This window comes from Mastomys coucha, unplaced genomic scaffold (assembly GCF_008632895.1).
Source record: "Mastomys coucha isolate ucsf_1 unplaced genomic scaffold, UCSF_Mcou_1 pScaffold3, whole genome shotgun sequence".
Classification (NCBI taxonomy): Eukaryota; Metazoa; Chordata; class Mammalia; order Rodentia; family Muridae; genus Mastomys; species Mastomys coucha.
The window spans coordinates 50,316,293-50,340,766 of record NW_022196909.1 but is presented as its reverse complement, the minus strand read 5'-3'; the positions used below and the strand labels follow the sequence as shown (position 1 = coordinate 50,340,766).

The 24,474-nt window shown below is 52.8% G+C and overlaps 2 protein-coding genes and 1 non-coding gene across 14 annotated transcripts in view; 2 read left to right on the top strand and 1 right to left on the bottom strand.

Annotated features, from left to right (window-relative positions):
• The window catches only part of LOC116074627 (H-2 class I histocompatibility antigen, D-37 alpha chain-like), a 714,163-nt gene that overhangs the window by 375,897 nt on the left and 313,792 nt on the right, over window positions 1-24,474 (bottom strand). The window lies entirely within an intron of this gene.
• Ddr1 (discoidin domain receptor tyrosine kinase 1) lies at window positions 2,011-23,979 on the top strand. Of its 10 annotated transcripts, none has more exons than XM_031347272.1 (19): window positions 2,066-2,226; window positions 8,140-8,222; window positions 11,542-11,671; window positions 11,765-11,867; window positions 12,378-12,606; window positions 13,895-14,042; window positions 14,253-14,355; window positions 15,473-15,659; window positions 15,743-15,989; window positions 16,747-16,830; window positions 16,917-17,068; window positions 18,392-18,557; window positions 19,108-19,218; window positions 20,143-20,387; window positions 20,553-20,680; window positions 21,423-21,641; window positions 21,874-22,108; window positions 22,773-22,922; window positions 23,025-23,165. In XM_031347272.1, exons 3-19 carry the CDS (start codon window positions 11,584-11,586, stop codon window positions 23,163-23,165), a joined length of 2,736 nt encoding a protein of 911 aa, XP_031203132.1. In that variant the 5' UTR covers window positions 2,066-2,226; window positions 8,140-8,222; window positions 11,542-11,583. The 10 variants fall into 10 exon arrangements, with proteins under 10 accessions (XP_031203127.1, XP_031203134.1, XP_031203132.1 ...); XM_031347271.1 differs by lacking the exon at window positions 2,066-2,226 and adding an exon at window positions 5,336-5,530; XM_031347267.1 differs by lacking the exon at window positions 8,140-8,222 and having other exon boundaries at window positions 2,011-2,226; window positions 23,025-23,975.
• On the top strand, window positions 6,752-6,857 carry LOC116075629. Its single transcript, XR_004112659.1, has one exon. It is a non-coding gene; the product is annotated as a U6 spliceosomal RNA (small nuclear RNA).

The window sequence follows — 24,474 nt, the reverse complement described above, 5'->3', positions numbered from 1 at the left end:
ATCCTTTCTGACCCATCCTTCGGTATTTATGGCATGAGGCCCCTCCCCCACCCTCCTGCCCTGCCAGCTTCTCCACACCCCCACCCCCTCTCTCACTTTGTTCTGCCTGTGTTCCGCCTTAGTCACCTGCGCGGCAGCGCCCCCCAGTGGTTTTCTTGTTCATTGTGGTCCCTGAGGAAATCCATGGTAGACAGATGAAATAAATCTGTGTCAATAAGGGTTACCAAGTGCCCAGAACTCAGAGGCTCAAGAGTGCTAACAGGAAGCCATGTGCTAGATCCCCACCCCAATTTTTGGAAAGTTGAGATGGAAGAATCCAGAAGCTCTGGGTGGGAGGTGTCAACTTGCCTTGCATTTAGGGCAAGTTCCAACGTCTCTGGACCTGGTTGGTTGTTTTTACGAAGAGCCCTGCCCCCTCTCCCCCAAAGGCTCGAGGAGAAACACACAACAGAGACTCACAAAAGAAATGACCTACCACGTGTATACTTTTCATCGGCTGCCACTATTTTTTTTTAAAGAAAGTTTTATGGCTTTTTTTTTAAGCTTATTTATTTTATTTATATGAGTACACTATAACTGTCTACAGACATACCAGAAGAGAGCATTGGATCCTATTACAGATGGTTGTGAAGCCACCATATGGTTGCTGGGAATTGAACTCAGGACCTCTGGAAGTGCTCTTCCCCACTGAGCCATCTCTCCTGCCACGCCCCCCCCCTCCCCCGCTTCCTCGCTGCCACTATTTACCCGTTGCATTCCCGGCTGGTGTGGGAGACAAGTCGTCAGAGCTGTATGAGCAGGACAAAGCTGGGACTCACCATTTCCTTCCCTCCACCATTGCTCTGAATTTTGCATCTCTGAGGAAATTGTCAGGCTTTAGAGGAAAAAGAAGACCCCAACCCCAAGCCTGTCATTTTCCAGCTCAAAAGCCCAAGGCCCTTCTTCCTCATCTTCAGAACAGGCCCAAGCTAGTCACAAGAAAGTCTAACCTGTCTTGCTGGCGTTCCTTCCTGGAACACCACCTGCAAATGTTAACCTCACCTAGATCTACTTGAAGTTTGCCCTTCCGTGAGACTTTGCTCAGTCTCCTCCCACCCCCACTGAGGAGGGCGTTTCTGAGCTCTGCGCTGGCTCACACAGCCCCTTCCAGCTCTATCAACTACAAGGAGACTGCTCTCTGTGACTGCAGATTCTGTTTGTAGGGGAAGCGCTGGAAGACAGCACAGTCCTCCCAGACCTCTCTGAGCTCTATCAGAGAGTCCTGCCTCGTGCAAAGTCTTAATAACTCTCTGTGAAATGGATTAGGAGGCGGGACTCAGAGATCCTCAGTGACACATTAGAAAGCCACAAGGGAAGCCGATGCTAGCAGAGCTACCACCCACACAAACTCCTGGGCCCCTCATCCTAGTGGGAGGGAACTGGACCGTGGAGACTCAGCCAAAGGAAGGCAGATGGGATGGGAGTCAACATTTCAGTCCTTTAAGAGGGCGGAGCCTGGCTTCAGCTGCCCCCACCCCATCCCCTAGCCCCCTTCAGTCAACGTCCTGTGAAAGCTTTGGGGCTCGGAGTTTTCAAACCACAGAGTGGAGAGTGTCCTTTAAAGATGCTTTTTTGCTTCAGGTGCCTCGGTGAGGCATTGCTACTGCTGGGGGCGGGGGAAACTCACAGTTTTATACTGTAGAGATAGCCAGTTTTAAAAACGGAGATTCTTCTCAAGGGAACAAAATCAAAGTCCCAGGAAAGGGGTGCATTATTTAGGACTCAGAAGGAGGTCCCCAAAGGACCACCCTCAGTCAATTCCAAACCCCTCTGCGTCCAACTTTAGTCCACATAGCCCACCTTGTCCTCTATCAGGCAGGATGAACTTAGCTTTAGCGATGCTGCTTTCGACCGGACCTCCTCCTCAGCGGCTTTTGTCAGGGGTTCTCTTTGTCTGGGGTCTCTTTGTTTGGGAGACCCCTTTGGTCCTGTTCCATAGTTCTCAGCCTCCCCTCCCTTTCTCTGGGTTAGGCTGTCCCCTCCCTCTCTGCGGGGGCTGAGAGGCTCAGCGAGGGGAGCAGAGCTGGGTTGCCATGGTCACCTTGAAGCCAGCCGCAGCTGGCCAGGGCAGCTGCTCTTGGGCCCCCGAGGCTGGAGCTTGGACAAAGCCGGGAGGCTTCTTCCGCCTCAGACCTGGATTTCCAAAGGCTTGTGCCTAGGGAGACTGAAACTCAGGAGAACCCGGAGGTGAGCGGAAGTTAGATAGAGCTCACCTGGGAGAGCTGGAGCAGGCCTCGGGGCTGAGTCGCCTTTGTAGGGAGGGACCAGGTAGGCCTGCCTGGAAGTGTGGTGGGAGGAGAGAAGGATGGAGGCCCAGTGTGGAAACAGGTTGACCAGAATGAGGGCGGGGCCTTGGTGGCCTTCAGCCTGGAGACAGGTTTTATTCTCTCTTTGTCCCTTCTATCTGTCTTGAAGTTGTCTTTCCTTCCTAAGTCTGCCCACCCCATCCCCTGTCTTTTTCTTTCTTTCTTTCTTCCTTTCTTTCTTTCTCCCTTCCTTCTTTCCTTCCTTCCTGTCTTTCTTTCTATGCCTCCATGCCTCAGTCTGTACCTTCCTGCCTCCATATCAGTTTCATTCCAACCTCCTTTCTCTGTTTTTTGTTTTTGTTTGTCTTGTTTTTTCTGTTCCAGTTGCCTTCTCAGCCTGTGCTTTTTTCTGGTTTTGGATCTGCTCCCCTCCCTCCAATCCTTTCCTCCCCTTCCCAAACTCCTCTCTCCTCCAGAGTCCCTTTATCTCCCATCCTTTACTTGGGCACCATCTCCCTTGACTCTCCTCGCCTCTCTGCGCTCCAGACTTGTGCCCCCTCCCACGTTCTGTCTCTATGTGACCCTCAGTCTCCCTCCCGGAGACTCTTGGTATCCTGGACCTCCAGTCCTTCACCAGATTATGCACAGCTAATCGGTCTCATTTTTTTCTCTTTTCTTTTCTTTCTTTTTTCCTGTCTCAGATTTAAGCCATCTCTTCCTTTGCCATCATACCCCCGGCTTCATTTTCCTATTTGATCTCGGCGGCTTTAAAGTGTGACCTGTAGCCAGGGTCTTTCTAGCTCCTTACCTCCCCCCCCCCCCCCCCCCCCCCAGAGGCTTCCCCCTCTCCCCAGCTGCTGACCCAACCTGCTCTCCTAGAGGCAGCTGCATCTCAGGGCAGGGACTGTAGTTAGTGTGTGTGTTGGGGGTGGTGAGAGTGGGCCCATCTGGTCCACTCTTCTCTCACTGGTTCTGTCCTGCTTCCCTGCAGTGGCCGGGTAGTCTGCAGGCCTCAGGCAGAGCTCTTATTTCTCCTACGTGCCTCTCTTCACATTCCCCCTCCCCCAGCTGTTTTTGCCTCTTCTTCCTGGGCTTGCAGAAAAATGTCCAGCATGGGAGTGTGTGCATGAGGGAGAAGTAGAGAGAACTTCCAGGTTCTAGGGTACAATGGGGGGCCCCTGGTGAGGAGCAGAGGGCTGGGGAGCCACAGATGACTGGCTTCTTGGCTCAGCTATGTAGGCCCCTGGATAGCTGGGATTTCCCTCTCTGGCCCCTGGGAATCTGGGCTCCAAGCAGCACATTCCAGCCGGCTCCAGCTCCTTTTCTGCTGTCACTTGACTCCGCTGGGCCCTAGCCCTGTGTCCCTCCTACTCCTCCAGCCCTGGTCTGGGGCGAGGTGGGCATCACCGACTAGGAATTTTTCCTGGGAGAATGAGAAAGGGGCCAAGGCTTCTAGACTCTGGCTTCTTCCACACCTCCCATGGACCCTTCACTGGGCAATGTGAGTCTGGGGCGTGGAATGTCCCACAGGGTGTGAGGAGCTGAATCTTTGCTAGTCCTGTCAAGGGCTTCCCCAGAGCGGCCCTCCTGGGAGGAGGGGCTGCCGCCAGCGCAGGTGAGGTTACTGGGAAACCTTAGCCCCACCCCCAGCCAGCTCCACACTCCGCCCAGCCTCTGCAAGACCCAGATTTCCTATCGCTGTCTGCAGAGGGGTAGGTGATTGGGGGGAGGGGGTCCCTTAAGGTCTCGGTGGAAAGGTCAGAGGCAGTTCTCCCAGTGACCATGGGAGCTATTAGGCCCTTCAGCAGCTGGAACGTCCCTGGGTTTGTAAACTGGAGACCCAGCCTGCCTTGGCTTCTCCCTAGGGGCAGCTTATCTTCCTGGTAGGTTTTTGTGTACTTGTCTTGGTTTGGACTTCGTGTTTTCCTTGGGACTCTTTGGAAATGCTTTTGGGTGTGAGTTTTGAATCAGTTGGGATGTGTTGCAACCGGGTGGTGAGACCGGAGACTTTACTGTGACCTGACATTATCCCGGGACTTGGCAGGTATGAGGGGGTTTGGAGAGAGGCAGGACTGACAGGTGGTGCTGAATGGGGACGGAACACCTCTCACATAAGCTCTGTTGTTCCTCCCTGCCTCCAGCTCTCCTGTCCATGGCTCAGCAGCTCTCTGTTCATTGTCTCCTTGTATCCCTGGGTCTTGCGTTCTTGTGCTTTGAGCAGTGTCTTATTTTTTCAGGGCGCCTATCTTCCTCCTCCACCCCCACCTCATCTTGGCTCCATTTTGCCCTTCTCCTTGCCAGAAGCCAGACTCTGCGGCTTCCACCAGGGACCGAGCTGGCTGGGACTGAGGGAGGCTTGCCCGAGAAGGACTCCCGGAGCTAGCCTGGATGGAGCAGGGATCCCAGGGGGACCCGGAGCTTGGGGGTTTGGATCTCAGGGCCCCCAAGAAGCCAGGAGGGAGCTGCTGAGCTGGGGAGAGGTTCTGGAAGGGAACAGGAAAAAAGTTGAGACTAAAAGAGTGTGACTGGCTCTCAGACTCGGGGCGCGCGGGGCCGGGGGACTAATCTAGGTTGGGATCCGGAGGAGAGGTGTGTGCCAAAGGGTGACAAATGGGGTGGGGTGTGAACCAAGAGGGTCTGGCTAGACAGGTGAGCCCGACTCCCTTCCCCCAACCGGGCTGCAGCTCTCGCTCCGGTGCTGGGCCTGTGGGAACCCGCTCCTTCCTGCGTGCCCTGGGGCCGCTTCTCCGCGCTCCTCTCCCTCTCTCCAGGAACCGAGCCCAGAAAAAGGGGAGGAGGGAAGGCGCTAATTCCCCCCTCTCCCGGGCCACCGCACGGGGTCCCTAGGGGGGGCTATAGCCCGGCCCCTGCTGGTGCCGCTGTACCCCAGCATCGGGGTGGCGGGGGATGGGCGTGCGGATCACCTAGGGGAGGCTACGCGCTGGGGGGCCACATGCAGGGCGGGCACCGCACTAGGAGAGGAGCGAGGGGCGGCGCCGGGCGTGGGAGCGCGGGCGCCGGGGCGGGAGTACCGGCGGGGGACGGGCGCGGGGAGGCGGCGCCTGGGCGCGATCCGGCCCCGCGCTGGCTCCTCTCCCCGGAACAGGCCCCCGACAGCTGCTCGCGGGAGCCGCCTCCCGACACCCGAGCCCCGCCGGCGCCTGTGCTCCCCTCCCGCTCCCCGCCGCCGAGGAGGCCCCAAACCGGGGCCGGACGCCCGGGTCGGCCCCGGAGAGCCATGAGAGGTAGGGACCGAGGCGGGGACGCGCAAGAGGCAAGGGGCGCGGGTTAGGGAACCCCAGTTATGCTCGCCGCCCCGGGATTTTGACTCCCCATCCAAAGCAGAGGGCCCTGACTTTCAGAGAAAGTATTCCGAAAAGAGAGGAAGGACCTCTCTTTTCTTGGGTGAGGGGAGAAACGAGCCCCAAGAGGACAGGTGCGCATATGTAGCCCACTGAGTCATCCTCTCGGTGCCTCCCCCATCACCCCTCCCCACCGGCCTCCGGTGCCATGCTTACAGACTTGTTTAAGCTGCCCAGGCCAGAGGGAGCCAGCCTGACGCCCAACCTACCGGACCAGCCACGCTCCGGGGTTGCCGGGTTGTGCCAAGAGACGAGGTCACCGCCCAATGAGCAAAGCTCCCAGGCTTCCTTTCTGGCCGGGCATTCTTTTTCAGCACCCCTTCTCTCAGCCACCGCCCGGCTGGCCTACAACTGACTGGCTGAGAAGGATGGAGGTGTGTCTAGACCCGTGTGGCACTGTAGGGACAGGTCACAGACAGTAGAATGCTTGAGAAAGTGGAGAAATGGCCCTTGTTTTTAAAGTCCCACCTGTTCCTGCCTGCCCTTTTGGCTTCCCTCCGGCTCAGTCACCCTGGATGTTTGGGGATCCTGTACCTCAGGGCCTGCGTGTGTCTCACATCGTCGTCGTCTGATTACAGGAGCGTGTGTCTGCCGTTTAGTATTTACATTTAAATGGTGAGAGCTGACTTCATAGATTACCTCAGGGTGTGTGGCACACACCTGTAATCAGCCTCTGGTGATCAAGAACTGAAGGTCAGCCTTCCTTGGCATCGGAGTTGAACTTGAGACCTTGTCTCAAAAAAATCAACCAACTATTTTGCTGTAGGATTACATGTCTTTAGTCCCAGCACTCGAGTATTTACTTATTTGTCTTTGTTTTTTCGAGACAGGGTTTCTCTGTGTATCCCTGGCTGTCATGGAACTCATTCTGTAGACCAGGCTGGCCTCGAACTCAGAAATCCGCCTGTCTCTGCCTCCCAAGTGCTGGGATTAAAGGCGTGCGCCACCACCCGGCCGATGATCTCTCGAGTTCCAGTCTAGCCAGGGCTACATAGTGAGACAACAGACCCCAAGCAACTAACCAATCTCCCGCCCCCCCAAAAAAAAGCAACACAAAAGCAATCAAATGCACACACAGAAGATGCCAAGATCTGTATGGAGTGGTGTCACTTTGGCAGCACATAATACTAAAATTGGAACGATACAGAGAAGATTAGCATAGCCCCTGCGCAAGGATAACATGCAAATTCATGAAGCATTCCATATTTTTTAAATGATGGAAGATGGAATTTAATGTAGGAGTTGTCTTTAAAGTCCTTTCTTACTTGAGGTCCAGGTAATACTTAATAAAATTTAATTTTTAATTAATTTTGCAGGGTCCAGGAACAACAACAAAATCAAATCCGGGAAACTATAGAATCTCTTATGTAGACTATTCATCTCTCTGACTTTTTGCAGGAAAGGGAGGGGGGGGGTGCTCAAGGTGCTGAAATGAGTTGAAACAGCCTTTCCAGGATGTGAATGTCTGGGTGCAAAACTGAACTCCATTCTTTGGATCTAAACAGGATAGTGGCATACAAGAAAAAAAAATCTGTACGGAGTGGATAGAAATTGTGTGTGAGCTGATCTTGGTGGGACGTAGGCCAGTAGGATGTGCTGAAGAGGCAGGAGGGTCAGAAGGGAAAAGAAAAGGAAAGGAAAGGAAAATGTAGTGAGAGGCGTGAGCAGGGTACCCTTCAGTGCTCACAGTGGGTTTAAGTCTCACTCCACCCCTGTGTGCTGTATGTATCTAAAGCTGGGATTGGGAGATGGGTTTAAGAGAGGAGAAGGAAGGGCCTGGGGCAGAGTGTCCTGATCCTTGGTTTGTAACTGGTTGAAAAAGGGCCAGGTGGGGTGCCATTGAGATGGATCTCCTGAGCCTGTCTGATTGATTGTGGGATCCAAGACCTAGGGGACAATGGGAAAGGGATTGCCCCAGACCTTGTGAGCATGTCTCTGCAGCTCCTGCACTTGGCCCTGTGCCCCGTTCTCAGCCTGCTCTATTTACCTCTGGCTTTGTGTTCTGCTCTGCCCCCCCCACCCCCCACTCCCCCTTCCACGCCTCCTGTCCCTGCCTGGCTTTGTATGTCAGCCCCAGGCTCCTCTCAGCACTGTCTGTCTCTGATGAGTCATCTGGGATAGGCATGAAGGTTACACAGGGGAACAAGGGCCCTGCTGTTCCTACAGTGGTGGGGGTAGAGAGTAGCACCCAGGAATTCCCTGCCAGACTTCCCAGTCCCGGCGGCTTGCTCCCCTGTACCACGGGGCTGTATCGCCCAGGGACTGGTCCTGATGCCTCTCGGTCCTCTCCATTCTCTCCTTTGATAGCCAGGTGCCCTCTGGCAACCCAGTCAGCCCCCTCAGCTGCCACTTCAGTGATGGGGGGTCTCAGCTGCCTCTTACATTCCTGCCCTAGAGCATTGTGGGAGCAGCTGGCAGGGGACAAAGGGCTTGGGGAGTCTACCCTCAACTCCTCCTACCTCCTGGGGTGACCTGGCTTCCTTCCCCCATAGCTTAAGCCTGCCCTCATCTCCAAGGCAACTCAGCCTTCTCAGCCTGCAGCTCTTCTGCTACCTTCAGTAAGTTGGAACTTGAGGTAAGATGGATGGAGTGTTAGAGGCAGGGCAAGGAGAGCTGGGCAGACCTGGTGGTAGCAGGGGTGCAAGAGGGGCAGTGTCCCTCAGGATTGTAGGACCTTTAGAATTCAGTATAGGCCTCAGGCACTGCAAGGTGTCAGGAGGGGCTTTCTGTCCCCAGGACAGAAGCCAGCAGACCCCTGCATTTATATGGAGACTTCAGCTGGGGTGGTTTTGGGGAGGGTAAACTGTCTCTACCCCAGAATAAAAGCACCCCAATCTTCAGGGGGACAGCTACCTGGGGAATCTGACCCAGTGGGTCCAGGTGGGGCTCCGACTCTCAGCCAAGTTCTGAGACGATGTCCCGCCTCTGGTCCAGCCACCACAGTGGCCATATGGAAGCACAGAGGACAGAGATCGGAGACTGATGGAGTCTTGTCCTTAGGTTGTAGGCTTTGACGTCTGAGGGGCTCGGGCTTAGCTGATGCTTAATTCTCTTGTGTTTTTCTCAGTAAACCAACTAAACTTTAAACACCTTTATGTTTTGAAAACCAGAGTGGTTTTTTTTTTTTAAAGATTTATTAACTTATTTTATGTATGTGAGTTCACTGTCATTATTCTCAGTCACACCAGAAGAGGGCGTCAGATCTTATTACAGGTGGTTGTGAGCCACCATGTGGTTGCTGGGATTTGAACTCAGGGAAGAGCAGTTGGTGCTCTTAACCACTGAGCCATCTCTCCAGCCCCCACAGAGTGGTTTTTTATGTTGGTTTCTATGTCACATGGCTGTACATAAATGCATGGTACTGCTCCACGTGTTTTATAGAATTAACACAGCTAACCTGTCTCTCTCTTTTTTTGTGTGCCCTCCCTGTTCGTGTCTGTTGCCCAGTCTCCCTAGACATGACCATGAAAGTGTGAGCAGACAGTGGGTTTGTTTATCCTTTGCTCTCACGGGGTGGAATAGTTCTCATACTTCTTGGTTTTCTCATTCAGTAGTGATATAACCAACACATGCTAAGTCAGACGCATACACTTTTAAAAATGTAAAGCAATTTTTTTATTTGTATATTTTTTATTTTATGTTTATGAGTGTTCTGCCTGCATGTATGTCTGTGTAGTGTGTGTGTCTATGATGTGTGTGTGCCTGGTATCTGTGGAGCTTAGAAGAAGTCATTATATTCCCTAGAACTGGAGTTATGGGTGATTGTGAACCACGGTGTGGACGCTAGGAACTGAACCTGGGTCCTCTGTAAGAGCTCTTAACTGTGGAACCAACTCTCCAGCCCTCATTTTTCTCTTTAGTTCTTTTTCCTTTCTTTCTTTTTTTTTTTATACTTTTGTTGGCTTCAGGTTTTGGGGTACCATGTATCCCAAACTGTCTTAAACTTAAGAATGGGGCTGTGGCTGGCCTTGAACACCTAATCCTTCACCTCTGAAGTGTTAGAAATACTAGTGTATGCCACCATACCCCACCTTTCTTTCTAATTTATGCATTATTATTATTATTATTAATTTTATATGTATGAGCATTTTGGCTTACATGTATGTCTGTGCCACACAAGCACGCATGGTGCCCTTGGAGGCCAGAAGAGAGCATGGAATCCTCTAGGACCTGAGTTATAGATGGTTGTGAACAGCCATGTTAGTCCTAGGAATCTAACTTGGGTCCTCTGAAAGAGCAGCCAGTACTCTTTACTGCTGAGCCATCTCCCCAGTGTGTGTGTGTGTGTGTGTGTGTGTGTGTGTAGGTCAGAGGATGGCTTTCGAGGGCCAGTTCTTGCCAGTAGTGGTGGCACGGGTCTTTAATCCCAGGACTCAGGAGGCAGAAGTAGCTGGATCTCTGTGAGTTCAAGGCCAGCCTGGTCTATACAGTTCCAGGACAGCTAGGGCTATGTAGAGAGAGACATGTCTCAAAAACAAACAAACAAATAAAAAAGAGTTGATTTTCACCTTCAACCCTGATTCTTTCCTTCCACCCATGAGTCCCACTCAGCTTGTCAACCTGAGAGGCAAGTGTCTTGTACCCACTGGGTCGTCTCTCTGGCCCTGTACTCTTTTTCTTTTCATAGCTACATAGAAGCTTTCCACCCCACCCCCGTGGTGGCTTCCCTTTTGTCCTTCTTCCCTTGAAGATATAACTTTTACAAACACTTTGTTGGAGCTGGAGAGCTGGCTCAGTGGTTAAGAGCACTTACTGCTCTTCCAGAGGACCCTGTACCCACTTGGCTCACAACCATCAGTAACTCAAGTTCTAGGAGTTCTGGCTCCCTCTTCTGGCATCCTCAGGTACTGCATGCATGTGATGCACAAACACGCAGGAAAAACCTTAATATGAATAAAAATTAAAAGAAAACAAATCTCGATGGTTACTTTTTATTTTTATATGCATTGGTATTTTCCTTGTGTGTATGCATGTGTGAGGGTGTTGGATCTCCTGGAACTGGAGTTCCAGACAGTTGTGCGCTGCTATGTGGGTGCGGAGAATTGAACTGGGGTAATCTAGAAGAACAGCTAATGCTCTTAACCTCTGACTCATCTCTCCACCCTCAGTTAAAAAAAAAAAAATCTTAAAAAAAAAATACTTTGTCAAGTTCAGCATTTGGGAAAATTGAGGATATTGAGCTGCCAAAGTTCAAGACCAGCCTAAGCTATATAGTAACTTTGAGGTCAGCTTAGGCTTCCCAGTAAGGGCTGTCTTAAAAAAAAAAAAGAAAAAGAAAAAGAAAAAGAAATTCCTATGTCAGTCTGATTTGTATTTTTCTGATTCTAAGGAACTTGACCATTTTTTAAAATATGTATTTTTAAACAAGTTGGCTTTGTTCTTCTGTGGCGTGCATATTCATATTCTTAGGCCATTTCTATATTGAATTGTTTATATTATTGTTTCTTTTGCTCATTTATATGCGCTCTTATTTTATTATAACTACTAGGCCCTCTGCCTGTCCTGTGTGTTGTCTACGTTCTCTTGAAGCCATTGTTTTGTTTTTATTTATTTTTGTTTCTATTTTATTGGTTGAAGGGGGGATGGAGGGCCTTTAGGGGTGTGATTTAACAAACGGATCTCTATCTGGTTTCTCTGTGCGTTAAATAGGGATCGTAACATCTACCTTACAAAGTGGCCTACGATAAAGTTACACTGTCTTGTTTGAGGACTCAGCCGGTGGCTGGTATGTGGGAGGCAGTTTAAAATAGAGCCATTCTCCAAACACTGACTTCTTATTTTTATCTTTGGCCATTTTACTGTTCTTATCCCCAAAGCAGCCCTCCTGTCTGTCTCTTGCTGTTGGCTGTACCTTGACCCCTTGGTGAGCTGACCGTACTGTTTGCCCCCTGCAGAGATGCTGTCCCCTCCTCCATAGGCCAGAGGGATCAGGAGCGATGGGGACAGGGACCCTCTCATCTCTACTGCTGCTGCTACTCTTGGTGACAATTGGAGATGCTGACATGAAGGGACATTTTGACCCTGGTGAGGAGACTGAATCTTGGGTCCCTGAGGAATAGAGATTGGGAGTCAGAAAGTTGGGGGGACTCTGACCCATCCTGTGCCTGTGCCCTTCAGCCAAGTGCCGCTATGCCCTGGGCATGCAGGACCGCACCATTCCAGACAGCGATATCTCTGTGTCCAGCTCCTGGTCAGACTCTACCGCTGCCCGACATAGCAGGTACATGACACTGGGGGTCACCTCGAGGGAGCTCTTTTATGTACCCTTCTATGCCCTTCCAGCCCCCCCTTTTGAGAAGGCCCAGGCCAGTGAGACGTATGCAACATGGTGGGAACAGGTTTTAAATAGACCCAACGTCCAGGCTGGCAATGGGGCTCAGTTAGGGTACTCATCAAGTATGAAGCTCTGTATTCAGTTCCCAGTACCCCAGAAGTGGGTGGGATGGCTATAACCCTATCACTCAGGAGTTAGAGGCAGGAAGAATAGAACTTCAAGGTTATACAGTGAGGCCAGCCTGAGCTACAAGGTTACACAGTGAGGCCAGCCTGAGTTACAAAGTTATACAGTGAGGCCAGCCTGAGTTACAGAGTTACTAAACATGAAGCCAGCCTGAGCTGTAAAGTTACACAGTGAGACCAGCCTGAGCTACAATGATACTCAGTGAGGCCAGCCTGAACTACAAGCGACATCCAGGATCCAGTGCCTCCCTGACCTCCTCTGTTTCCCCAGGCTGGAAAGCAGTGATGGAGATGGGGCTTGGTGCCCTGCAGGGCCTGTGTTCCCCAAAGAAGAGGAGTACCTGCAGGTGGACCTTCGTAGGCTACACCTGGTGGCTCTGGTCGGCACCCAGGGCCGCCATGCTGGGGGTCTGGGCAAAGAGTTCTCCCGAAGCTACCGGTTGCGTTACTCCCGAGATGGCCGCCGCTGGATGGACTGGAAGGACCGCTGGGGTCAGGAGGTGAGGCTGGAAGGGGGCACTTGGGAATGGAAGCCATCTTGTCACGCTCCATACAGCATCTGTCACTGCCTAAGCTCCAGCATCTCTATGTCTCAACCTGGCTGCTTCTTATCTTCCTGTGGAGTTCTCAGACTTACCCTTGACCACTCCAGAGGACTCTTTACCCCAAATCTGTTCCTTTTTCTTGTTCTCAACTTGGGGAAACTTACTTCCCCATCCCCATGTTTAGCAGCTCAGACCACAAACTAAGATGTATCGGGGGCTCACTCTCTCAGATCCTCTCTGTACCCACCTTTGCGGTGTTTCTTCCCCTTTCACTCCTGCTTTAAGCCACGTGCTCTTTCACCCAGCTGAGATGAAGTCTAAACCATTCAGCATGTTCTCCTCCGTAGCAAACCTTTTCCTCCAGGCTATAGACAGCACACATTAGCTGAAGTAATCAGGTTGACATACCCAGCTGTCAGCCCAGCACTGGCTTTGGCTATCTCAGAAAAAAAACAAAAACCCCAATTGCTGAGTGTAATGCATTTCAATTGGTCTGGTTCCAACACCAGCAGATCTTTCACCCTCCTCTGGTCTCTGCAGACCCTGGATTTGAGTGTACAGATGTACACGCATGTACATACAGTGGCCATACTGCTTTTATTGGTGTTTGTGGAACAAACCAAGGTCCCTCCCCACCGTCAGGGCCTGTATACTTGCTGTTCTTTAGACCTGACAAGCCCTTCCCTCAGACACCCGCAGGCCCCCTCTTCCTCTATCCAGTTCTCCTTGGAGATACCACCTCCTGCAGATCTTCCTCTGGACACCCACCTCACTATGCCTCCCGCCCCACACACTGCCTCTTGTTCCCTCACAGCTGTCCTGTGGCGGTGGGAGGGGCTGACTTCCTCACTGAGATCATGTCTGGTCCAGAGTGGGCACTCGGTCAGCTGTTGAATGAACAGAGGGAGTGGGATGAAGCAGGTGGGGGTGCTGAGACAGGAACCTGGGTGCTGAGAGTCCGGGTCAGGGTCTGGTACATGGAACCAGACAGGAGTGGGAGGGGTATGGGAGCTGAGATACAACTGAGGTCAGACCACCAGAGCTTTGAGAGGCACCAGTGGTCCCTGCTACAGAACCCTCTTAAAAATCCCCAGCTGCACTCCACGGTACTGTGTGCTCAGTGTCACCTTTGCCAGCCTCTCGGTGGCCCCAGTAGGCTGAGCCAGGGAGCAGCTGAAAGCTAGGAGGTTAGCTCTGACCTAGAGCCCTACCTACCCATCCACATTTTTTCCCTGGCCCACAGGTGATTTCGGGTAACGAGGATCCTGGGGGAGTGGTGCTGAAGGACCTCGGGCCCCCCATGGTGGCCCGGCTGGTCCGCTTCTACCCCAGGGCTGACCGGGTCATGAGTGTCTGTCTTCGGGTGGAGCTCTATGGCTGCCTCTGGCGGGGTGAGTAGGTTAGCCCCTCAAGAATCCTTTCCAGTCCTGGGAGCACAGGCTAGCAGGTGTGAGGAAGGGTGTTAGAGAGCCTTTGCTGTCAGCAAGGTGGCAGGGAGAGGGGAGAGGGGACTAGACAGTGTAGCCTTCTCCACACGTGTCAGAAAGGGCTGAAGTCACGCAGGCCTGACGGCTGTAACTCCCCTCTTTCCACCCTCCCAGATGGACTCCTGTCATATACAGCCCCCGTGGGGCAGACGATGCAATTATCTGAGATGATGGTGCATCTCAATGATTCCACTTACGATGGATATACTGCTGGAGGGTAAGAGGGACGGCCCTGCAGAACATGGAGCTTGGGATGGGAGAAGGCTAGTAGTGCATGTGTGCATGTGTGTGTGCACGCACATGTATGCATGTCTGAGTATGTGCATGAATGTGCATATGTATGTATGTGCAATATGTGTGTGCCTGTATGTATGTGTGTGCACACTCATATGTATGTGTATGTATATATCTACACATGTATTGTGTAAGTGTATGTATGTGAGTGCATACACATGTATGTACATGTGCATCTGGTGCATATATGCATGTATGTGTATGTGCATCTGGTGCATATATGCATGTATGTGTATGCATGTGTGTGATCACACACATGTATGTGTATGTACATGTGCATGCACATGCCTGCATGTATATGTATGCACGTATGTGTATGTACAGGTCTACATGTGTATGTGCATGTGTGTTAGTGCATATGCATGTATGTGTATGTGCATGTGTGTGTATTCATGTGCATGTGTCTGTGCGTGTTTGAATGTGACATGAGATAGAGCAAAGGGTAGCCTGGGCCGTGAAGTGGAAGGACTGTGGAGAGTGCCAGTTAGGTAGGACCTGAAAGGACAGGCCAGGACCAAAGAATGGTGAGCTGACTTCTAGCCCAGAGGCTACTTCGTGTGAACCAGAAAGAGGTACCCCATGGTCAGACAAGGACCACCTTATAGGAAAACCTTCAGGATATCCAGAACTCCACTAATCCTAGAACATGGAAGGCAAAGGCAGTTGCATCAGGGATGTCGGTCAATCTTTGCTACACAGTGAGTTCTAGTCCAGCCTGGACTCCCTTAGACACTATCTAAAAACAAGAAGAGACTCCACCCCAACTGAGAATATCTGTTGGGACAGTTACAATAAGCACACTGCGGACTGAACGGTGCCTTAACGGTTGTGGTTCCATGTGGTGTGCGACCCACAGATACCTTGAGATAGTGTGGGGTATGTGTGTAAAGAGGAGAGCGCTGCATGGCACTGGGGTAGGCTGGCAAGGAAGAGTTGGTAAGAATCCAGCTTCTAGGCCTTTGCTGTGTGTGTCCGTGCAGAAAACATGCATGGTCCCTACCACCCTCCCTCAATGTTCCTTTCCCATTTCCTCCCTTCAGGCTGCAGTATGGCGGTCTGGGCCAGCTGGCAGATGGCGTGGTGGGGCTGGACGATTTCAGGCAGAGCCAGGAGCTGCGGGTCTGGCCAGGCTATGACTATGTGGGATGGAGCAACCAGAGCTTCCCCACTGGCTACGTGGAGATGGAGTTTGAGTTTGACCGGCTGAGGACGTTCCAGACCATGCAGGTGAGTGAGCTCCGCCCTCCGGGAGTGGTCGGGACTGTTGGGTTCTTCTGGCCTAGACTCCCGTGTCTTCCTCTTCCCCTCAGGTCCATTGTAACAACATGCACACTCTGGGAGCCCGCCTACCAGGCGGGGTGGAATGCCGGTTTAAAAGGGGCCCCGCCATGGCCTGGGAAGGAGAGCCTGTACGCCATGCTCTGGGAGGCAGCCTTGGAGACCCCAGAGCGAGGGCCATCTCAGTGCCCCTGGGTGGCCACGTGGGCCGCTTCCTGCAGTGCCGGTTCCTCTTTGCGGGTCCCTGGTTACTCTTCAGCGAGATCTCTTTCATCTCAGGTAAGCCTCTTGAGTGTGACAGCCCCTAGCCTTGCTTAGGTTTGTCTGTCATGTGACAGTTAATCCGGTGGTGCCCTGGTATTCCTTCAAACTAAGGCAGAGTAATCAGACCCCCAGTCCTTTGTAGAGTCTTTTGTTTTGTTTTGTTTGGTGTTTTATAGACTCTTTTTTTTGTGTGTGTGTTTTTGAGACAAGGTGTCACACTATGGCTCTGGCTGGCCCGTGACTCACAGACATACGCCTGCCTCTGCCTTCCGAGTGCTGGGATTAAAAGCATGCACCACCACATCCAGCCAGATTATTCTTAAATATAAAGTTTAAAAATGATTCTATCTGGGTCTCGTTACATAACCCAGATCAGCCTAAAATTCAATGATTTCCTGTGCCTCGGCCTCCTAAACATTAGGACTATAGGTGTGTAGGGTCCCTTTTCACCAAATCTCTCTGTGGTTCCTGTGTTAGTCCCCCCCGCGCTCCCCACCCCACCACACCCCCGTTCCTGATTCATCCTGAGTGAAGGAAGTCTAGTTAAGCTTGAAAGACTTCTATTCTGCCTAGATGAGGAGAAGCCTCTTTTCTAAGCCCACTGATCACCAAGGCCCCGCCCTGATTTCTCCACTTCCGGTTAGGCAGGGACTCCGCAGATGGGATTGCTCTGGGTAGCTAGTTAGTAACCACCAGCCGCCTCGGTGCCCTAGGTCTCACACAGATGTATCCCCTTGGGTCCCCGCTCTCGCTACCTCTTCCTTCTCCCCAGATGTGGTGAATGACTCTTCCGACACCTTTCCACCAGCCCCGTGGTGGCCGCCTGGCCCGCCTCCCACCAACTTCAGCAGCTTGGGTGAGCAGTTCCCCTCAGCTCCCCTGGGCCTCCTCCTCTGGTGGGGTAGGACTCCCGCTGTGGTGCTGACCATTCTCTTCTGTCAGAGCTGGAGCCCCGGGGTCAACAGCCGGTGGCCAAGGCGGAGGGGAGCCCAACTGCCATCCTCATTGGCTGCCTGGTGGCCATCATCCTGTTGCTGCTTCTCATCATCGCGCTGATGCTCTGGAGGCTGCACTGGCGCCGGCTGCTCAGCAAGGTGGGTGGGGCTGTGTGTATATGTGTGTACGTGCACACACGTGGGTGACACAAGTGTGAGTGTGTGCATGTGAGTGTGTGTGCACATATATACGCCTGCACGCAGGCGACTCGTGTGTGAGTATATGCATGTGCACGTGAGAGTGTATGTGTGTGCGTGTGCATGCACGTGCATGAGTATGTGTATGACTGTATACAAGTGTGAGAGAGTGCATATATGTGAGTGTGTTGTGTCTATGTGTGAGTGACTGCTCGGCAAGGTGGGCAGGGCAGTGTGTATGTGTGTGTGAGTGTGGGTGCACATGCATATGCATGTGAGTGTGTGCACATGTATTTGTGTGTGTATAAGACTGTATAGGAGTGTGAGAGGGTGTGAGTGACTGAGCAGCAAGGTAGGCAGGACAGTGTGTATGTGTATGTGCATGTGTGTGTGAATGTGAGTATGCATGTGTGTTGTATGTATGTGTGTGTATGTGTGTGAGTGCTGTATATATGAGTGTGTATATATGCATGTGCGTGCATGTATGAGTGTGCATGTGTGTATGTAAGTGTTGTATATTTTTGTGTGAGCATTTGTGTGTATACATATGTGTATATGCATGTGTGTGAATGTGTGTTTTGTATGTATGAGCATATGTGTTTGAGTGTATGAGTGTGTATGTGCATGTGAATGTGCATGAGTGTTATATGTATGAGTGTATGTGTTTGAGTGTGTGTGTGCACGCTCGTGCAGAATCAGGGGCTGGTAAGATCCATAGGGCGTGGACTAATCTCAGAAACAGACCATTGTCAAGAGTGAGCATGTGTATGACAGTAATACTGTGTGAGTCAGTTCCCACCACTGTGGGTCTCCTCGGGTGAGAGGACATGGCAGTTTCCAGAGCTAGGGAAGAGCAAGAGCCAGAGAGTCCTACCTGTACCTTGAAGGAGTCAGGGCCTTCCAGTGCAGGCTGTATGTAGCAGGTGACCCAGCAGCCCTCTCTCAGGAAGGAGCCGGAGGACAGATCCTTCCCTCACATTCTGTCCCTCAGCCAGTTCTGTCTTCCTCCCCTGCGGTTCTTCTGTAACCAAGCCCAACCTGCCTATTGGGAGCAAACGCTGGAGAGGAGTTGAGCGAAGGGGGCAAGCGTAGGGTCGCCCGTTCTCCGTATGTCCTGGACTTCCGCGTGTCTGTTGTGGCTGATCATTAGGGTCTGGTCAGGTTTAGGTTGGGTCCTATGGGGTGACCTCAGGGAAGCGGGGCCGTAGGAGCTACAGCTGTAAGAGTGACTCAGGAAGCTGTGCTTAGTGGTGGCTCAGACCATATTGTCTAATCCTGAGCTAGGCCGAGCGCCGCGTGTTGGAGGAGGAGCTGACAGTTCACCTCTCTGTCCCTGGGGACACCATCCTCATCAACAACCGCCCAGGACCCCGAGAGCCACCCCCTTACCAGGAGCCCCGGCCTCGGGGGACTCCACCCCACTCTGCACCCTGCGTCCCCAATGGCTCTGGTAAGCCTGCTTTGTTCTAGTGCCACCACGTCCATCTTCCACCTGTGTCCTTACCGTAGCCCTCCTCCCGTACTGTCTATACCAGTTCTGAATCACTTTTCTCATTTCTGTCCATCTCTATATAGTCTCCCCCAAGGCTTTTCTGTGTGTTACCCAGAATGCCAGTGGGCCCATGCTGTCACTGTGTGGTAGATTTCTGTTGTGCCCCTCTCCTTGTCTCTCTACCCTCCACGTTTATTCTTTCCATCTGCCATCCATCCATCTTTCTCTGTCCATCCAGCCACTCACTTAATCACCCCCCACCCTACCATCCATCTAGATTCATAAACACATTTGTCTATCTAGCAGTCAGACATCAGTTCCGGCCCCCATCCGTCATCCGCCCATCCATTCAGCTCTCCATTACTCTGGAGGGGCCTTGCTTTATTCTATTTCTGTCTCTAGGACTTCCATTCCCGTATGCCCCGTCTTGCCTTATTCCAGGTCTCCCTGTCCGTCTAGCCTTGAGTCTCATCCCTTCCCCGTGTCTCCCCCCTCCTTCTCCCGACAGCGTTGCTGCTCTCCAATCCGGCCTACCGCCTCCTTCTGGCCACTTACGCCCGTCCCCCTCGAGGCCCGGGCCCCCCCACACCCGCCTGGGCCAAACCCACCAACACCCAGGGTAAGCCCCTCTACTGCTGGGCTTTGCGGGGGCTCCCCTCCCCCATAACTCTACTGGGCAGGGCAAAGCCTGCATACCTTGCGCTCTCTGCTTCCCCCGCTGTGGCTCTTCTGATCTACTGAGCTCCCCAGCCACCCCTGGAGCCAAGGGGAAGGCTGCTGGTCTTAGCTCTGTCCTTAGCTCTGTCCCCTCCTCTCACGCTGCTCTCCAGAGCTAGAGAGGATGGCCGCTCTGGTGCTGGCTCTTCTGTAACTCTTCCTTTATTCTCCCCTCTCTCTAGAGCTGCGAGGAGAAGGGCCTCACCCTGGGCGCTTGCCCTCTCCCCCTCTGTGTCCTCTCTCCGCAGTCCCAGAGGTGAAGGCTCATGCTGCCCCTCCTGTCCTACCTCCTTCCTCTGTGTTGCTTTCTCCTTGTGGCCCCTCCCCCAGGGCCCGGAGGTGACAACCTCTGCCTCCCTCCTGTCTATAAACATTCTTGTCTTGGGGGCCTGTAAAGACCTGTCAGCCTCTCTCTTCTCTGTGTACCCTGTCTCAGCCTGTCTTCGAGCTTGGTGTGTTTGGGATTGGGAGGGACTGGCATGGAGGGGCTGGGTTGACAGCAGGGCCTGCTGGTCAGTGGGACAAGGGTTTACATGGAAGAGACTCTTGGCATGGACCTCCTACAGATGCTGGGTGGACGAGTCCTTCTTTCAGCCTAGACATACCTAGTGTTTGGGGTTGTGCCAGGAGACCTCAGAGGGTAAAATTTCCTGGTATTTTCTGCTCAACTATCTGCGTTACCTCGCAAGCCTTTGGGTGCCTAGCACTGTTCTTGAGCTTGTCTTCTCTGGTTTGAGGCTGGCATCTGGGACACAGGGGACATAGGGATTTCTGGAAGATGTGGTACTCAGGGCTCATCCTATCTTCTCTCCCTTTACCCCTCCAGCTTGCAGTGGGGACTATATGGAGCCTGAGAAGCCAGGCGCCCCGCTTCTACCCCCACCTCCCCAGAACAGCGTCCCCCATTACGCCGAGGCTGACATTGTCACCCTACAGGGCGTCACTGGGGGAAACACCTATGCTGTGCCCGCACTGCCCCCAGGGGCAGTCGGGGATGGGCCACCCAGAGTGGATTTCCCTCGGTCACGTCTCCGCTTCAAGGAGAAGCTTGGCGAGGGCCAGTTTGGGGAGGTAAGGAGGATGCATGCCCAGCTTTGATGGTGTCTGGCCAGAGTAGAGCTTTGTTGCCGTGGCTGCGTGCATCCTTGGCCGGCAGCTTGCCATTTGTGCTGATACCCAGTTTGACACTGTGACCTTGGAAGTCCTTGTGGCCTAGCGGTGACCTTCATTCTCCAGGTACACCTGTGTGAAGTAGAGGACCCTCAAGAGCTGGTCAGTAGTGATTTCCCTATCAGTGTGCAGAAGGGACACCCCTTGCTGGTAGCAGTGAAGATCCTCCGGCCAGATGCCACCAAAAATGCCAGGTGAGACTCGGGGCAGCAATATTGATAACATACGCCGGGTGAATGGGAGAGATCACTCCTAGATTGAGAGCTATTGCCAATTAACAGCTACCGAGAAAAGGAGAATTAATCGTGTCTGCTGAGCAGCCTCCTGATGGTTATCCAGTCCTAAGTGGTCAGCCTTAAAAGGGATCAGGCAGAGCTCGGTTATGGATTGATTCACGCATAGACATGTCATGGTAATAACTAAAGAAGGAGAGACCGTGAGGATTTGAAAGAGACCGAGCCACCTTGAGAGGACATGAGAGGGGTTGGAAAGAGGAGAGGGGAAATGATGTAATTATACTTTAATTAAATAAAAAATAATTTAAAAAAAATGCCAAGTAAGGAAGGACCAGAGATGATGACTAGAAAAGGGGGGAGGGGAATCCTTGAAGATGTGGGAGGAGCCTTGAAGATGTAGGAGGAGCCTTGAAGATGTAGGAGGAGCCTTAAAGATGGGGGCAGCCTTGAAGATCTGGGTAGGAAGTCTTCAAGATGGGGGAGCCTTGAAGATGGGGGGAGCCTTGAAGATGGGGGAGCCTTGAAGATGTGGGAACCTAGAAGATGGGGGGAGACCTTGAAGATCTGGGTAGGAAGTCTTGAAGATGGGGGAGCCTTGAAGATCAAGGAACAGAGCCTAGTGTCTGGGGGGAGGGCCGTGGAGGAGGGAAGAAGAATATACCGCCATGGCGCCTTCTCCAGCCTTCTCCTGCTTCTCCAGGAATGATTTCCTGAAGGAGGTAAAAATCATGTCACGGCTGAAGGACCCGAACATCATCCGGCTCCTGGGTGTGTGTGTGCAGGATGACCCCCTCTGCATGATTACAGACTACATGGAGAACGGCGACCTGAACCAGTTCCTCAGTGCCCACCAGCTGGAGAACAAGGCCACTCAGGGGCTCCCTGGGGACAGAGAGTCTGACCAGGGGCCCACAATCAGGTACCCACTCGCTGAGGCAAGGCCTTCCTAAGAGCACCCCAAGTGGGTCTGCTGACCCTCACTCAGGCTAGGAAGGAAGGAGGGGATCGTGGGATGGGGGCAGGCAGGTAAAGGTTCCAGCGGGACCGAGGATGAACGGGTGTCCATAGTCACTCCCATCTCCCAGACAGGACTGTGTAAAGCGGGATGGATCTGGACTGCCTGTGACCTTTGTTTCTCTCCCTGTACTCAGCTACCCTATGCTGTTACACGTGGGGGCCCAGATCGCCTCTGGCATGCGCTATCTGGCCACGCTTAACTTCGTGCATCGGGACCTGGCTACCCGGAACTGTTTGGTTGGGGAGAACTTCACCATCAAAATTGCCGACTTCGGCATGAGCCGGAATCTCTATGCTGGGGATTATTACCGTGTACAGGGCCGGGCAGTGCTGCCCATCAGGTGGATGGCCTGGGAGTGCATTCTCATGGTGAGCTGCCAAAAGAGGCAGGCTGGGAAAGGGGAGGCCCTGGCTGCCGCTCCGCTGGGTCTGCGGCTCCTCAGCCTCTTGCCTTTCTGGGGCTACACTCTCCGTATTTGGAAGTTGAGGGTCCCTCTGGGTCAAGAAACTGGGAAGGAGGACTGGAGAGACGGCTCAGCGGGTAAGAGCACACTGACTGCTCTTCCAGAGGTCTTCAGTTCAAATCCCAGCAACCACATGGTGGCTCACAACCATCCGTGATGAGATCTGATGCCCTCTTCTGGGGTGTCTGAAGACAGCTACAGTGTACTTAGATATAATAATAAATAAATCTTAAAAAAAAAAAAAAAGAAAGAAAGAAAAGAAACTAGGAAGGAACAGTAGTGGGGGGGAGGGGTCCAGGAGCCAAGGGTGTGGGTACTGGGATGGAGGGATAAGGGTTGGAAGCTGGAACTAGAGGGGTTAGGTTAGGATGGAGGCTCAGTACCAGTGTGAGGAAGGCAGGTGGAGGAGGAGGAGGAGAGGGCCAGAGCATGGGGCATTAGGAGGCAGGAACAGAGGAGCAGACGAAAGGGTGTCAGGCAGAAGGGGACAGCCAGGGCGAGGATGGGTGAACCCCAAATCTACCCTGACTGAGATTTTTCTCTGCTTTTCTTGCCTTTTTGCATGCCAGGGGAAGTTCACAACAGCCAGTGATGTATGGGCCTTCGGAGTGACCCTGTGGGAGGTGCTGATGCTCTGCAGGTCCCAGCCCTTTGGGCAGCTCACAGACGAGCAGGTCATCGAGAATGCCGGCGAGTTCTTCAGGGACCAGGGCCGGCAGGTCAGAGCGGAGGGAAGGGATGTGGCCCAGAGGGGCCAGAGCATGTGGTTCCAGGAACGAAAGGCCATCTATCCCTGCCTAACATTCACATTTCCCTTGCAGGTATACCTGTCCAGGCCACCCGCCTGCCCGCAGACCTTGTATGAGCTGATGCTCCGATGTTGGAGCCGAGAGCCCGAGCAGCGGCCACCCTTCGCCCAGCTTCATCGGTTCTTGGCGGATGACGCACTTAACACAGTGTGAACTCAGGACCCGGCAGCCCTTTCCCATTAGGAGCCATCCAGGGGAAGCTGAACACTAAAACCAGAGAAGCCTATGGCACCCCACCCCACCATCTCCTCACTTGCCCCTTCCCAAGAGGCAGTGTCTCTGCGGCGGGCTGGGCCTGCCCAGGGAGCGGAAGCCTTTGTTACCGGATACACACTCCCTTCTTCCTTTCACCTGCCAAGCGCCACCCACCCAGCTGGCCCTGTGGTTGGGATCCTGCTAGACTTCTAGCTATCCTCTGGGGAAGAACTGGGGCAAATGCCGGGCACACACTGGACAAGGCCCACTGGACAACACTGGTTGCTGGGAGGTGACGGTGCCCCCAGCTTTCTTCTTGTCACACACTGGACGCCGCCAGCTGAGAATTGGGGGCTGGGGGGGATGAGGGGGACAAGGAAGGCCAACCCCTACAGTGGTCCTCAGCCCTGGCTTCCTTCTGTTCTGCCCCCTGACACACTGGACCTGGGGGTAATCCCTGCCGTGATCCTCAATCACCCACCCCTCCTTCCTACCTGCCGAGCTGCAGCTAGAGCTTCGTAAAGCCGCTCTGTTTCTGTGGAGTAAATATTAGAATGGGCAACAGAGGGAGCAATAGCCTGAGGCTGGGGGTGGGGATTTCTATTGTAGCTACCACATTGGTTTTTCTATAATCACGTGGGGTTTGTACATTTTTTGGGGGGGGGGGAGAGACACAGATTTTTACACTAATATATGGACCTAGCTTGAGGCGATTTAATCCCCTGCACTAGGCAGGTAACAATAAAAGTCGAGTTTTTGTTTTTGTTTTCCACAGCTGTGGGTGCATTTCCTGGGGTTTGGGTAATGTCTGCCTCCTGCCTGTGGTCCAGCGTGAATCTATCATCACATAATCCAAACCTGTTGCCAGTTGGGCCATGAGAGCCACTTGGGTGCTCTACAGGGGAATGTAAATAATGGTGTCCTTCAGTGGCAGGTCAGAGGTGCCATGGAAGCTGTTGGGAATTCTGTTCTCATGCATCACAAAGGGTAGTGCTAGTAATTAAAAATGAAGGTGAAGCCAGGCAGTGGTGATGCACGCCTTTAATCTCAGCCCTTGGGAGGCAGAGGCAGGCGGATTTCTGAGTTTAAGGCCAGCCTGGTCTACAGAGTGAGTTCCAGGACAGCCAGGGCTATAACAGAGAAATCCTGTCTAGAAAAACAAAAATAAAGATGAAGGTGTGGGTTTTTTTTTTCCTCGTCCGAATTCTAGGATGGAGGGCTGGGAGACCCAGGTGATCTCTGGGATTAGGTTTTCAAAGGATGAGAC